The sequence below is a fragment of the Oncorhynchus mykiss genome, chromosome 22 (assembly GCF_057628025.1).
Source record: "Oncorhynchus mykiss isolate SJ-2025 chromosome 22, ASM5762802v1, whole genome shotgun sequence".
Taxonomy (NCBI): domain Eukaryota; kingdom Metazoa; phylum Chordata; class Actinopteri; order Salmoniformes; family Salmonidae; genus Oncorhynchus; species Oncorhynchus mykiss.
In genome coordinates, this window is record NC_143043.1 from 3,169,944 (window position 1) to 3,186,278 (window position 16,335).

General features: G+C 41.7%; 1 protein-coding gene across 2 annotated transcripts; it reads left to right on the forward strand.

Moving 5' to 3' along the window:
- The first annotated feature begins 4,703 nt into the window (after positions 1–4,703).
- commd6 (COMM domain containing 6) lies at positions 4,704–11,447 on the forward strand. 2 transcript variants are annotated; one of them, XM_090215069.1, is made up of 7 exons: positions 4,704–5,059; positions 5,216–5,274; positions 6,979–7,044; positions 7,142–7,218; positions 8,849–9,017; positions 10,633–10,785; positions 11,037–11,447. In XM_090215069.1, exons 1-7 carry the CDS (start codon positions 5,005–5,007, stop codon positions 11,085–11,087), a joined length of 630 nt encoding a protein of 209 aa, XP_090071195.1. In that variant the 5' UTR covers positions 4,704–5,004; the 3' UTR covers positions 11,088–11,447.
- The last annotated feature ends 4,888 nt before the right edge of the window (positions 11,448–16,335 follow it).

A 16,335-nucleotide genomic window follows, 5' to 3' on the forward strand; every position in this document is an offset into this window, starting at 1 on the left:
ACAGTTGCTCTCGATTGCTTAAACACAAACTGGTTCCTGTAGCACAAAAACCCATACCCTTGTAGCGGTATTGATAAAGATTTTGTTCTGGCGCCAGGCAAGTATTAACCCTGCCGAAAGTAAAAGAGTAGGAGAGAGTACCACTTCCAGACCCACACACATCAGCAGAAGAGACAGCCTAGAGTGTAGACTGTTTGCCAGATAGCCAGTTGAGAAAAAAGACATGACACATAAAACATGACAGCCTTCCCGGACAAACTCACCCTATGGGACTCCCGATCACGGCCGGTTTTGATACAGACCAGGATCGAACCAGGGTTAGGGTTAATAACAATTTGTACTTAACTGACTTGCCTGGTTAAAAAATAAAGGTTAAATAATAATTTTAAATAAGCACTGAGATGCAGTGCCTTCGACTGCTGCGCCACTCGGGAGCCCAAAAAAGTGTTCAACAGCCATGTGAATTTGGCTCTAATATGGTGCTTTATAAATATACATATTTAATTGACTCATTTTAATCAAATAAAGTAAGACATCTATCATGTAAATTTTTTTTAAAAATAAATCTGTAATATCATGAAAACAGCACAGTGGCTGACTGCGATGTCTGACAATGGCCACGCGGGGGTGCCACATTGCCTCTTGTTCCAAGTTTCATCAGGGTAATATTCGGGAATCTACTGAGCTTGGAGGATTTACTGTTATTATGGAGAATCGAGAGACTGGGTGTAGTAGTGAGTTTCTGCTGCATCCCTGCCCATTCGAGTGTGGAAGGGAATTAAATAGTAGACCAGATAAACAAAAGGACTTTTACAACTATACTCAACAAAAATATAAACACAATTTCAATGATTTTACTGAGTTACAGTTCATATAGTAAAATCAATTAAAATAAATTAATTAGGCCCTAATCTACGGATGTCTCATGACTGAGCAGGGTTGCAGCCATGGGTGGGCCTGGGAAGGCATAGGCCCACACACTGGGGAAGCCAATAAGAATTTGTTTTTCCCCACAAAAGGGCTTTATTACAGACAGAAATCCTCCTCAGTTTCAACAGCTGTCTGGGTAGCTGGTTTCAGACGATTCTGCGAGTGAAGAAGCCGGATGTGGAAGTCCTGGGCTGGCGAGGTTACACGTGGTCTGCGGTTGCGAGGCGGTTGGGAATACTGCCACATTCTCTAAAACGACATTGCAGGTGGCTTATGGTTGAGAAATTAATATTCAATTCTCTGGCAACCGTTCTGGTGGACATTCCTGCAGTCAACATGCCAATTGCCTGCTCCCTCTGTGGCATTGTGTTGTGACAAAACTGCACATTTTAGAGTGCCATTTTACTATCCCCAAGACAAGGTGCAACTGTGTAATGATCATACTGTTTAATCAGCTTCTTGATATGCGACACGTGTCGGGTGGATGGATTATCTTGGCAAAGTTAAATGCTCACTAACGGGGATGTAAACAAATTTGTGCACAACATTTGAGAGAAATACGCTTTTTGTGCATGTGGAACATGTCTGGGATCTTTTATTTCAGGTCAAGACATAAAGGACCAACACTTTACATGTTGCGTTATTATATTTTTGTTCATTATTGATATTCATGTTCAATTGGGTAGAGGTGAGGCCAAATTTAAGATCAGAGCCATTTTGATAGCTGTGTGGCAGAAGAGATGGGACTCTGAACCCAAGGGCCAGCATTTATATGCCCTCCAAAGAAAGGTGGACCAAGATTCAAAAGGTCAGATTAGGAAGCAAGAGGTGGTTTTTGATTGACTGTGACTAGGTCATTGTACATTGAACTCTCAGTACATCTGGCAAGCATGTGAATGGTTTGTGTCTAGAGTGTTGATGAAACGGTGGAGCTGTTATATTGTTGTAAGTATGTTGAAGAGGAGGAAAGACTGACATGTGGGGTCACGGAGGTCTTAGAAGGCTTTTTTTATTTCTCTAGAAGTACCGAGTTAAGTAGGAGGATTTAGAAATGCTATTGGCCCGTTCTAGCATTTATTTGCATATTTTCATTAGAGAACGCCTACGGTCGTGGTTGATCTGTGGACGAGGATCGGTGACTGTGCTTGAATCGGAAAGTGTGGCAAGTGAAGTGTGTGATAATGAATGGAAAATAGTCAAATCAACGAATGGAACAAAACAAGCAAAAGTTGTAGAAGACAAGGACCAGTCCAATACTGCATTTCTTATTGGGACGCATTTTCTTTTTTTTGGACAAGGAGATTCATTTGGGAAATCCATTTGTAATATTGAGGACAGTGAAGAAAGCAGTGGGAAAGGTGGATTCAATCAAGGTGACTAGAAGCGGCATTGTTTTGGTTAATTGTGTTGATGAAGAACAGAAGAAGTATGCACTGAATCTGGAAAAATTGTCCACGTCAGAAGTAACTTGTATTGATCTCAGGAGCAGTGCGTCTGCCAAAGGAGGTAAAGGTGGAGTCTCGCTGGATATCCAGTACCAGTCAAAAGTTTGGACAAACCTACTCTTTCAAGGGCTTTTCTTTATTTTTACTATTTTCTACATTGTAGAATGACAGTGAAGACATCAAAACTATGAAATAACACATATGGAATCATGAAGTAACCAATAAAGTGTTAAACAAATGTTCATTTGTTTGCGATTCTTCAAAGTAGCCACCCTTTGCCCTGATGGCAGCTTTTCACACTCTTGGCATTCTCTCAACCAGCTTCATGAGGTAGTAACCTGGAATGCATTTCAAATAACAGGTGTGCCTTATTAAAAGTTAATTTGTGGAATTTCTTTCCTTAATGCATTTGAGTCAATCAGTTGTGTTGTGACAAGGTAGGGGTGGTATACAGAAGATGGCCCTATTTGGTGAAACACCAAGTCCATATTATTGCAAGAACAGCTCAAATAAGCAAAGAGAAACGACAGTACATCATTACTTTAAGACATGAAGGTGAGTCAATATGGAAAATGTCAAGAACTTTGAAAGTTTCTTTAAGTGCAGTCGCAAAAACCATCAAGCTCTATGTGCTTTGCTGGGGACATTATCTGTGATTTATTTAGAATTCAAGGCAGACTTAACCAGCATGGCTACCACAGCATTCTGCAGCGATATGCCATCCCATCTGGTTTGAGCTTAGTCCCACTAGCGTTTGTTTTTCAACAGGACAATGACCCAACACACTACCAAGCTGTGTCAGGGCTATTTGACCAAGAAGGAGAGTGATGGAGTGCTGCATCAGATGACCTGGCTTCCACAATCACCCGACCTCAACCCAATTGAGATGGTTTGGGATGAGTTAAACTGCAGAGTGACGGAAAAGCAGCCAATAAGTGCTGAGTATGTGGGAACTCCTTGAAGACTGTTGGAAAAACATTTCTCATGAAGCTGGTTGAGAGAATGTGAAGTGTGCAAAGCTGTCATCGGGGTAAAGGGTGGCTACTTTGAATGATCTAAAATATATTTTTGATTTGTATAACACCTTTTTTTGGTTACAACATGATTCCATATGTTTCATAGTTTTGATGTCTTCACTATTATTCTACAATGTAAATAGTAAATATAAAGAAACCCTTGAAAGAATGTGTCCAAACTTTTGACTGGTACTGTAGGTGATGAGTACCTTCGTCAGAAAATCCCAGGAGTGGTCAGTGCACATCACCTGACCTACATTATAATTGGAAGGAAGGAGAAAAGCCTGTCTATTGTTTGAGGAGACCACCTGAATATGGGAAGCTTGGATATGTGAGGTATGCAATGAGAGCTTTTACGTCCAAACCATTACAGTGTGGACATTTTAAAGGATATGGTCACGAGTCAAATAATTGCAGACTGGAGAAGTAATAATATTGAAGAATCTGTGAATGGAAAATGTTGCAACTGTGGTGGGGTTCATACTCCGGACTTCCTTGAGTGTCCTATTAGGGTGAAGGAGGTTGATCAGGGCTGCGCAGTGGATCTCTTATGTGGAGGCGGTGAAGAGTCGAAAGGGAAAGAGGCAAGTGTTGAAGATATGGCGGTGGATGCATTGCAGCCAGTTGATGGTGTTAAGTCAATCGGGTGATCTGGATACATTCAGGTGGATTTAAAGCCACGGTGATTAATTGTGCAGCACAAGTGTCTGAGAAGTCAATGAAGCTGGATATCAAATCTGCAGCAGATACGTTTTTTGGGGCTCCAAGACTTCACACCCTCACAGGAGGGTGAGGCTTTGTTGGGATCTGACTAAAATAAGGTTTTTACAGAAAAACAGGTCAATTTTGTTTGGTTAATTTATTTGTATGGTAGTTAGTGTGATATTTCAATTTGACCCAAATGTTTTCTCTATTTTTGGGATCCGTATTACCCCCCCGCACAGTAGGTGTCAGAAAGCACATTTTAATTGTTGCGAACCCCGTTATATACCATAGAAGAAAAGAACGACCACTGCATAAAGTGCACGAGTGCAATAACTAAATTCACGCTTGCAATCCTTCTAAAGAACACCGTTTTTAGAAACTTTGGAAAAGGTTAAAGTATACAAAATGAAGTCCACTCTGTTACATTTCTGTTTCCAAAGTGTAATTCTGTATGACATTAAATGTTTCATCAATGAGAGAAATGTACAAAATGTCGGCCAAACCCATCTTTTCCCACTACCGGCCAATGGGCTTTCTCTAATAACCATATTTGGTAGTGAGTGGAACCGCCGACCGGATGCTTCACATTTACACATCCGGTTCTATTGTTCTCTCTGTGATTTTACTGTGGTGACCTCTTTGTTGCCTATCTACCCTGAACCTCTGTTTTCCACCCCTGCTTGCGATCAGAGATGCCGGGGTTGGATTCATCGCCTAGTGGGTGTAGTATTTCAACATAATATGAAACGGTAACATAGCTAGCTAACGGTTAGCTAATAGCAATGTAACGACGTTAAACACAGCCAAGCCAAAGGTTTCCCCGTTTATCTGTTGTCAACTGCTAACGTTACTATTTTTGTAGTTGATATGAATACTTTCCATAGGAAACAGTGTTAACTGACTTTGCGATGTGCATAAATAATCGAATCCAACAAAAGAATAAATGCAAATCGTATATAATATGTATGTATGTATGTATATGTGAAGGATCCAACTAATGAATACATGGGAAGATACCCAATAGCTAGGTAACGGTAGTTCACTGACTTGGCTAAGTAGCTAATGGGCTAGCCATTTTCTTTATTTTTCTACTTACTAATCAATTTCTGTGGTTTTTAGGCGTTGACAAAACTGTGGAAAACATTGGAAGACTCCCACCAGATTTATTGGCAGAAACAGTAAGGACATCCTGTATCTGTCATTTCTCTTGGCATTAATTGAGAAAGATGAGACGCTTGAAATAGTACCACGTATTTTTCAGCAGTACTGATTGGAGTGATAGGCCAATCCAGAGCCATATACACTGAGAATACCAATCCTTTTTAAAAACACCTTTCTGGTATTGAGTTGCCCTCAGAACAGCCTCAATTCGTCAGGGACTCCACCAGTTATCAAAAGCGTCCCACAGGGATGCTGTTGATTCCAATGCTTCCCACAGGGATTTTGAGTGATGGATCATTCTTGATGCAACTGCTGCACATTAAAAAAAACTGCAGCGTTGCAGTTCTTGACACAAACTGATGCAGCTGGAACCTACTATCATACCCTGTTCAAAGGAACTTACATGTTTTTGCCTTACCCATTCACCCTCTGAATGGCAAACATACACAATCCATGTCTCAAGGCTTAGAAATCCTTCTTTAACCTGTCTCCTCCCTTTCGTCTACACTGATTTGAAGGGGAATGAATAAGTGAATACGGGATCATAGCTTTTACCTGGTCAGTCTGTCATGGAAAGTGCTGGTGTTCTTAATGTTTTGTATACTCAGAGTTAGGCCAGGCCACCATGTACGCGCCCATATAGAACTTAATTCTCGAAATGTTGGCGACGTAATAACACGAGAGCAACTCTGACAGGAGACAGGGTCAAGGCTAGAAGGGTTTCCAGCTTTTGTCAAATTAATATCAAAAGTTTATATTTTGTGTTTTAGCTAAACCTTTTCCAAACCTTAACCGAACTCCTAACTTGCTGCTAAAAGTCAAATCTGATGTAAATTTGACAAACTGGATCCCTTCTATGAAATGACCCGCTGTAAACAAGCAAAACAGAGCAGTGAATTCAAGACGTTTTTATTGATTAGCATTCGGGATAATGGGTATCCAAGTCTTTAATGTGTTGTAGTGTCACTGGAATTCTTCATAGGTTGAAGAACAGAAACAGAACAACACAGAAGGATTAATTATCACTTAACAACGGCTATGGAGGATAAATTGTCACTCTCAGAACGTTCAACCGCATTGGCATAACTCTCTCACACATATATATATATATATATATATATATACACACAGTTGAAGTCAGAAGTTTACATTCATCTTAGCCAAATACATTTAAACTCAGTTTTTCACAATTCCTGAGATTTTATCCTTGTAAAAATTCCCTGTCTTAGGTCAGATAGGATCACCACTTTATTTTATGAATGTGAAATGTCAGAATAATAGTAGAGTGATTTATTTCAGCTTTTATTTCTTTCATCACATTCCCAGTGGGTCAGAAGTTTACATACACTCAATTAGTATGCCCTGGCATTCATTCATCAATTCACGTGTGCCTTTATTTATCTATTTATATGTGCATGCTTTTATTTCAAATGATGACAGGTTTGGTCTATACATCTATACTGGCACCGACTACACTTGTTCAGCTGCATCACCATTGACAGAAACAAATAAAAAACATTTGGACCAAATATCCCAATAGTGGTCGGTAGACCATAGTCATATGTATTAGAGTGCATCGATACAGCGACCGACCAGTCACAGTCGGATGTATTAAAATACAATACTTTTGTATTAGAGAGTGCATCGATGCAGCAGTCATCAGTCACCATTTCAGGAGTTGTTGTTATTGAGGATGTGGTTCTGATAATCTCCTCATGCAGTGTCAGCAGATTCTGAGTCATCTCCAAGGACAGGTCAGGGGAGTGGATTCCGCTGAAATCTCTGATGTAAGTCAACACATTTCCACTGTCCTTTCTCTCCCTAAACTTAACCATATTTACATGATCTGATGTTGTGACATGTTTTCTTCCCTTTTCTGTACAGAAGTTTCAAAGAGCTGGGATCCGACTTGACCAAGAGGCTCTACAGGAGGTTGTCCAATTTCTCTTCTTAACGTTCAGGTATTGTAGCTGTTTGTGATCCGCAACCACAAAAAAATAAATATATATCCAGCGTTCAGCACATGGATTTTGTTTGCTCCCCTTTGGGATAGGTCAGGAACCAGTGGTGAGGTAGTGGCTTCAGGGCCATGGCTATGATTTGTTACTAAAGTCATTGGTTTTATGCATTTGGAGAGTCATAAGGATATTCCATGGTGGGTGAGTTGTGGGTTTAAATGCATTTGGAAAGTATAGAGACCCCTTGACTTATACACATTTTTGTTACGTTACAGCTATATTTTAAAATTGATGAGGAAATTTCATTTTTATCTGTTGACACACAATTTCCAATAATGACTAAGCGGGAACAGATTTTTATCATTCTTTTGCAAATGTATTTAAAAAATAATAAAATAAACATTTACATAAGTTTTCAGACCCTTTGCTATGAGACTCGAAATTGAGCTCTGGTGCATCCTGTTTCCATTGATAATCCTTGATGTTTCTACAACTTGATTTGAGTCCACCTGTGGTAAATTCAGTTGATTGGACATGATTTGGAAATGCACACACCTGTCTATATAAGGGCCCATGGTTGACAGGGCATGTCAGAGCAAAAACCAAGCGATGTGGTCAAAGAAATTGTCTGTAGAGCACCGAGACAGGATTGTGTCGAGGCCTCCTGGCCAAACTGAGCAATCGGGGTAGAAGGGCCTTGGTCAGGGAGGTGACCTAGAACCCTATGGTCACTCTGACAGAGATCCAGAGTTCCTCTGTGGAGATGGTAGAACCTTCCAGAAGGACAACCATCTCTGCAGCACTCCACCATTCAGGCCATAATGGTAGAGTGGCCAGACGGAAGCCACTTCTCAGTAAAAGGCACATGACAGCCCGCTTGGAGTTTGCCAAAAAGGACTCTCAGACCGTGAGAAACAAGATTCTCCTATCTGATGAAACCAAGATTGAACTCTTTGGCCTAAATGCCAAGTGTCACGTCTGGAGGAAACCTGGCACCATACCTGCTGTGAAGCATGGTTGTGGGAGCATCATGCTGTGATGATGTTTTTCAGGGACTGGGAGACTAGTCAGGATCAAGGGAAAGCTGAACGTAGCAAAGTACAGAGATCCTTGATGAAAACGTTCACCTTCCAACAGGACAATGACCCTAAGCACACAGCCAAGACAACACAGGAGTGGCTTCGGGACAAGTCTCTAAATGTCCTTGTGGCCCAGCCAAAGCCCAGACTTGAACCCGTTCGAACATCTCTGGAGAGACTTGAAAATAGCTTTGCAGCGACGCTCCCCATCTAACTTGACAGAGCTTGAGAAGAATGGGAGAAGCTCCCCAAATACAGGTATGCCAAGCTTGTAGTCATACCCAAGAAGACTGAAGTTTATAATCGCTGCCAAAGTACTGAAAGGTTCTGAGTACTTTATGTTAATGTGATATTTCAGTTAATTTTTTCTAAATGTGCAACATTTTCTATAAACCTATTTTTGATTTGTCATTGTGGGGTATCGTGTGTAGATTTCTGAGAATTTTAGAATGAGGCTGTAACGTAACAAAATGGGGAAGGGGTCCAAATGCACTGTATATGTTGACTGGGTTCAGACGTCTGTGTTAAATAAACACGTGTTGTATTTTTAACAGGTCGACTGAAAAGAACAACCTCTCTGCTGATGTACTGGTAGCTAGGCTGGGAGAGGGCAGCAGTAAGTGGTCCAAAGCTGCCCTTCAGGTGCTCCATCGGCTATGGAGTGATCAGGGTGCCCTAGTCAACACGCACCAAGAGTCCCAAGCCATGCTTAGCATCGGACAGGTAGGCCTACACCCGGCTACTGGAGCCCACCAAAACAAACGGATTCTTCTCTTGCCTAATTCCAGGTCAACTCCTTGCTCCTTAGCCTGGTCCCATATCTATCTTTGCTGTATAGCCAAGTCCTATGGACCACCAGGCTAGCTCCTACGCCATAGGTACTTGTGTATATTTGAAATGGTTGGATATGGTTTAGAAATTATAGAGGGCAAGGTGTAACAAGGAAGTATGCAGCACTTGAAGTTGCCAGAAGTTATGGAATTGGGTACTGGATTCTCCTAATTAAAGGATGGGGAATTGTACCCACAAAGGGCAAGTGTGAGTGCAGGCTTTTGCCCCAGACAAAGCTACAGTATAATACACCTAATTCAGCTTATCAACCAATCGTAGTCTTCCACAAGACTGAAGCCACTTTCCAGAGCGTCTGCAAGGCAGTCACACTGCACAAATTGATCAATGATTGAATGCCGTGTTTACAGTGTGTCCTTATTTAAAAGTTGCATCATATCATTGTTGCCATTAATACTAGTTTGACCACCAGCAGGAATTTTTGTTGGCATCTTATCAAGCTTGTTAGCGCTTGCTTACTTTTCCACATAATCCTACAGCGGTCCATGCTGGCCAAACGTTTTGATTGCTCTTTCGGATAGGGAAGAGCATACTCCAAGGTTTTTAATGAGCCTTGTTTTGCCAAACAACACAGTGTTTTACAGATGGTCTCCCTTCCAAAATGTTTTCCTAGAATAACCATGGAGCTCCATGCCCACTGATGATAGTCCCCAAATCGATATTTGCTAATGATCATTTTATTGGATTTTGTTATATTCCGTCATTCATTGTTGTAAAGGTCTGGGGAATATAAGCATGTGATGTCTGCTAAATTAACAAAACATGCTGTTCTGTTATTTTGAAATAAATTGTCTTAGTACCATGTTTTATATGAACTCAACAAAATGTTAATGGATTTATTTGTGATTGTGTCTATTACATTGATTTATTAGACTGGCGGTTATTGGTAGGCTACTCGATTCCCGGCTATTCTACTGTTAAAATGCATATGATGCAGCAGACCATGGCGCTTTGAGTAAGAAATGCTAAAAGTTTGTCTTTTATGATATTTATCTCAATGTAAGGCCACTGCTGGAGTGTAAAATACACATATTTACAGGTGGGTTCAAGGTTTTTATTTAAATGACATAGGCCTATAGCTCCCACAGTCCTGTTTACTGTAGGTGTTAAAAAATATACATGTATTTATAAATAACTAGGCAGGTCAGTTAAGAACAAACTCTTATTTACAATGACGGCCTACGCTGGCTAAATCCGGACGACGCTGGGCCAATTTTGCACTGCCCTGTGGGACTCCAAATCCAAATATTGGCTGTACTAGAAACGTTCAAACCTTTTTTTGATAGCACTGACTGAGATTGATTATTATCGTATTTGTTGTGCTGTTTATACTGTTAGAAATGTAGCTTCATTAAATTGATTAACCTGCCAGCTGACTGTAGGACTCCAGTGCGAGAGGGGGTCTGAATACTTTTTAAATATACTGTAAATGCTTTGCCATCTGTAGTTGCAAGTGAGCTGTTGATTTAACCATTGGTCGCCTGTCTAGCTGGTGGACATGCAGTGGAAGCTGGGCATGGCGGTGAGCTCGGACACCTGTCGCTCTCTCAACTCCCCCCACGTCTCCCTCCTGTTGAAGATCGCAGACACCTCTGGACAGATCTCCCAACGGTCCTTTGAAATGACCATTGCACAATTCCAGGTCAGTTTATTTTTCATCTAAAAGCAATGGATGAGTGATGTTTGAGATGATTGAAGGGTTTGCTTATATGTTGCTACTGTACAACCGTCCTTTACTCTAAGTAAAATAGCTTAGGCAGTTTACCCCAACACTTTTGGATCCTGCTCTGTTGGAAACCGGGCCTGTTGTGTGTGTGTGAGTGAGAGGGAAACATTCTGAACAAATTACGATCTATTCTATTTACTGACTGACTTTTCCTACTCTCTTTGCAGAACTTCTACAGGCAATTCAAGGAGATGGCAGCTGTTTTGGAAACAGTATGATGTTCTGTGGCCCAGAAACCCCTCCTTGATGAGAATGCCATGCCCTTATTTACATTATTGGTAATGTTTACGCTCAAAAGCATTTTGTGTCCACGAATGCTGAATTCCAGTGGTGTAAAAATACTTTAAAGTATCTGTACTTTACTATTTACATTTTTACTTCACTACATTCCCAAAGAAAATGATGTACTTTTTACCCTATACATTTTCCCTAACACCCAAAAGTACTCATTTTGAATGCTTCGCACACTTATTAAGAGAACATCACTAGTCATCCCTACTGCCTCTGATCTGGCAGACTCACTAAACACAAATGCTTTGTTTGTTTAAAAAAATAAAACAAATACAAATGGAGTAAAACCTGCCTCAGTCTACTGAATACCTAACCCTGGGATAGAGTTTTATTTTTCTGTGCGACAATACACCAGAATGGCTTTCCAAGAGATTGCGTGGTCCAGTCTTAAGTCAATCAATGAACCCCAACAAAATTGACTGAGCTCGAGCAATTTTGACAAAACAATGGATATACAGGTTATTGGGCCACCATGAGCCAGAACGGCTTCAATGCGCCTTGGCATAGATTCTGCAAGTGTCTTGATCTCTATTGCAGGGATGAGACATCCATTATTTTCGGTGTTTTGTTGGTAGTGGTGGAAAACATTGGTGTTCATTTGGTTGAGATGTTGTGACTGAGAAGACTGGCGTATGATTTACATTTGTTTTCATGCTCATCAAACCATCACTCAACTCTGAGGTGTAAATGTTATAATTTAGGTAAAAAATCAAATACAAATTTCACTTTGAACATGTGGATCAGGTTGTGTAGATTAGTAGGGGGGGGGAACAATTGAATCCCTTTTTAAATTTTTGAAAGCTGTGAAAGGGCTGTGTAGTATGGTTAATAACGGGTGTTGTCTGGGGAGGCTGTTTGACGTCGGCACGATGCAACGAAAATGAAGGTGGCTGTGCTTTTACTGTGCTGGTTCTCCTTTCTCACTCAAACACCCACATGGACAGCCCCCTTCCATTACAACTGATGGATTTTCAAATCCAAACTAGAAATAGAAGCTCACTCTATTTCTGAACTAATATTGTACCAACAAGCAAACTCCTGTCCAGAACAGTGGGGTACAACTCTCCCTCGCTGTGTACCATGTGGGCTGCGTCAGCCAGGCTAGTGAGTGTGCACTTGGGAAGAAACAGATCACTCAAGTTGTCTCTTTAATTCCCAAGTGCAGCGTTAACTAACTTAGTTCATGGATATACCTGGTGGTGCCTATTATTCTAATTTGTGCCAAATCACCTGTGCTCTTATTCTATCTTTTGAATGATTTTGAAAGCAGCTGTTACTTTTAGTAATGTGTTATGCATTCTTATTGATGTATACATTAAGCATTCCTTTGCCTTTTACTTATTTTTGTTGCACTTTGACCCCAGGGTACTACACCTTTATATCTGTAATGTTTGTCGTTTTCATCACGAATGGACTAAATAAAAAGTACAATTTGTTTCATTTGATACAGACGGCCATTTGGTTTTGGGGTCACTTCCATTTCAATTCAGGAGACAAATAGATGTTCTAATCCTAGGCGAGAGTGTGAGCTATTATATGTTGCTGATAACTGTGACCCCTTATGTGTGTGCACCTTGAAAGGTTAGCTTTCAGTATTAGCCAGAAACGGACAGTTCGGGAAAATGCCAGATGGGCTGGTCTATCTTTAGCCCAGTGGGCTTGTCTCAATTGAGGGTTTTGCACTGAATTATTATTTGGCTAATAATGGGGCCTCAGTGGAAAAATGGGCAGGTGTGGGGGCCTTCTAGGAAAAACAAATATGCTGATGGGATAGAAATGCCCTGGCAGATGTCTGGCTCCAGTATAAAGCTGCCAGGAGGGGTGGAGGTAGTGAAAGGCTCCTGGGGGAGACCTGTTTCTGTTTTGTTTTAAATAAACACCATTAACCAATGTATCACACTTGTCTGATCTGTGTAAACGTCTAGATCAAACCCCTGGTCTGCCACAGTACGTGTGTGTGTATAGTGCATCTGTTATCGTGTGTGTGTATAGTGCATCTGTTATCGTGTGTGTGTATAGTGCATCTGTTATCGTGTGTGTGTATAGTGCATCTGTTATCGTGTGTGTGTATAGTGCATCTGTTATCGTGTGTGTGTGTATGCATGTGTCTGCACCTATGTTTATGTTGCTTCACAGTCCACGCAATTCCATAAGATGTATATTTACCTGCTTTTTAAATCAGATTCTATTGCTTGCATCAGTTACCTGATGTGGAATAGAGTGCTATGTAGTGATGGCTCTATGTAGTACTGTGTGCCTCCCATAGTCTGTTCTGGACTTGGACTGTGTCTTTTACCCTGTTTAATTGGCATATATACCTTATATTAGCCCACCTAAAGCTTTGCTAGGTTTCATGAACAACCCTTTTAATTAAAAACACTTTAAATAAACTCAGCAAAAAAAGAAATGTCCTCTCTCTGTCAACTATGTTTATTTTCAACAAACTTAATGTGTAAATATTTGTATGAACATAAAATTCAACAACTGAGAAACTGAACACGTTCCCCATAGTCTGTTCTGGACTTGGACTGTGAAGAGACCTCTGGTGGCATGTCTTGTGGGGTATGCATGGGTGTCTGAGCTGTGCGCCAGTAGTTTAGACAGTGTGCTAGTCGTTTAAATAGACAGCTCGGTGCTTTCAAAATGTCAATACCTCTCACAAATACAAGTAGTGATGGAGTCCATTCCTCTACTTTGAGCCAGGAAATATTGGCATGCATATTATTAATATTAGCTCTCTGTGTACCTCCAAGGGCCAGCAGTGCTGCCCTGTTCTGAGCCAATTGTAATTTTCCTTAGTCCCTCTTAGTGGCACCTGACCACACGACTGAACAGTAGTCAAGGTGTGACAAAACTAGGGCCTGTAGGACCTGCCTTGTTGACAGTGCTGTCTAGAAGGTAGAAACTAGGGCCTGTAGGACAGCACTGTCAACAAGGCAGGTCCTACAGGTTATGAAATCCAGTTTCAACTATTCAGAGCTGCCCTTCATAATGTAAAAATAATCCATATTCATGTCCTGGCGTAGTACATTCGGGAGCAGTTTGGTAATGTAATTTACTCCAGCTCTGGGAAAGATCATTGTATTTCCACCAGGAACAGTCACATTTCTTACCATGCAGCTGCCCAAAATCACGGTTGGCGAGAAGGACGAGGAAATCCGCCCACTCCCACGCTTTCAAACAACTTAATAGGAAGGCCTCTTCATTGGAAAGGGAATGCCCCCAGAGTGAAACTCACAACTTCATGCAAATCATACTCAGGAGGGCTTACTCTACCTGACTTCCAGTTGTATTACTGGGTCTCTATCTCAGTTAAAGGCTGTGTTAGTATGGCAAATTACAACAAGTTCACCCTCTTGGAGACAGATGAAAAGTGTCTTTTACCCTGTTTAATTGGCATATATACCTTATATTAGCCCACCTAAAGCTTTGCTAGGTTTGTGTCACTGAACAACGGCGGGGTCAAAATCAAAAGAAACAGTATCTGGTGTGGCCACCAGCTGCATTAAGTACTGCAGTGCATCTCCTCCTCATGGACTGCACCAGATTTGCCAGTTCTTGCTGTGAGATGTTACCCCACTCTTCCACCAAGGCACCTGCAAGTTCCCGGACATTTCTGAATATATGAACAAACACCTTTTCTATAATAACCCCATCTTACCCAAAGCTCTGAGAGATGGTATTACATTTTATTGGTTCAACAAGGGAATTAAAACATTTGGTAATCTGTATAGAGGCTTGCATGAAGTGCCATGATGACCTTGGTTTTATTTTTGAGGATGAGAAATGGGAAAGCTCTTTTTAGATGCTTTCATTAGCGTCTTTCATTAAACACAAGTGACAAGTTAAAGTTCCCCTGTATGCAGATGACGTCTGTGTATGCTGTTGCGCCCACAGCTGACCAGGCTATTTTTGAGCTTCAAAGACTGACTTACAGAATGTGATGCAGCAAATCGTGCACGTGGTGAACATTTATTATTGCGAGTGCACTTAATCACAGGCAATTCTGCGAATTGCTGGAGGAATACCAGACAGAATACGGCATCTTGATATTTCACAATGAGGTGAGATGGCTGTCTCGTGTTGCAAGCAAGGGGAGAGGAGCCAGAGCTGGATGATCCACAGTGGATATTAATACTGGATTTTTCTAACTGACATCACCTACCACCTGAACATGGTGAATCTCCAGCTCCAAGGGAAAGCTAAAACTCCAGGCAAAATGCTGAGTGTGGTCACATCATTTCAAAATAAAGTCACCACACTGTTCATACCTGACAGACAGTTGTTCATTTCCCAAAACGCAGAGCAGTCACCACATCCAACCCAGACATACTGCAACATTTTAGCTATGATGTATTTGTACGTGTGTTGGATGAGTCAAAATTCAAGGATATCATGGAGTTTTTCAATTTCATTGAGAACCTTTCATATGCCAGTGTCATCTCTGACCCCGGGCATCACAGCCCTCTGTCCTGTCCGTGCTGGAATAGAGTGTGAGATAGTGTCACCTCTGACACCGGGCAACACAGCCCTCTGTCCTGTCCGTGCTGGAATAGAGAGTGAGATAGTGTCATCTCTGACCCCGGGCATCACAGCCCTCTGTCCTGACCGTGCTGGAATAGAGAGTGAGATAGTGTCATCTCTGACCCCGGGCATCACAGCCCTCTGTCCTGACCGTGCTGGAATAGAGAGTGAGATAGTGTCATCTCTGACCCCGGGCATCACAGCCCTCTGTCCTGTCCGTGCTGGAATAGAGTGTGAGATAGTGTCATCTCTGACCCCGGGCATCACAGCCCTCTGTCCTGTCCGTGCTGGAATAGAGAGTGGGATAGTGTCATCTCTGACCCCGAGCATCACAGCCCTCTGTCCTGTCCGTGCTGGAATAGAGAGTGAGATAGTGTCATCTCTGACCCCGGGCATCACAGCCCTCTGTCCTGTCCGTGCTGGAATAGAGTGTGAGATAGTGTCATCTCTGACCCCGGGCATCACAGCCCTCTGTCCTGACCGTGCTGGAATAGAGAGTGAGATAGTGTCATCTCTGACCCCGGGCATCACAGCCCTCTGTCCTGTCCGTGCTGGAATAGAGAGTGGGATAGTGTCATCTCTGACCCCGGGCATCACAGCCCTCTGTCCTGTCCGTGCTGGAATAGAGAGTGAGATAGTGTCATCTCTGAC

Coding starts and splice junctions, on each gene's coding strand:
- commd6 (XM_090215069.1), top strand. CDS start 5,005: ATGTGCATAAATAATCGAATCCAACAAAAGAATAAATGCAAATCGTAT. Junction 5,060..5,215: donor ATGCAAATCGTATATAATAT/GTATGTATGTAT, acceptor TGTGGTTTTTAG/GCGTTGACAAAACTGTGGAA. Junction 10,786..11,036: donor TGACCATTGCACAATTCCAG/GTCAGTTTATTT, acceptor CTCTCTTTGCAG/AACTTCTACAGGCAATTCAA.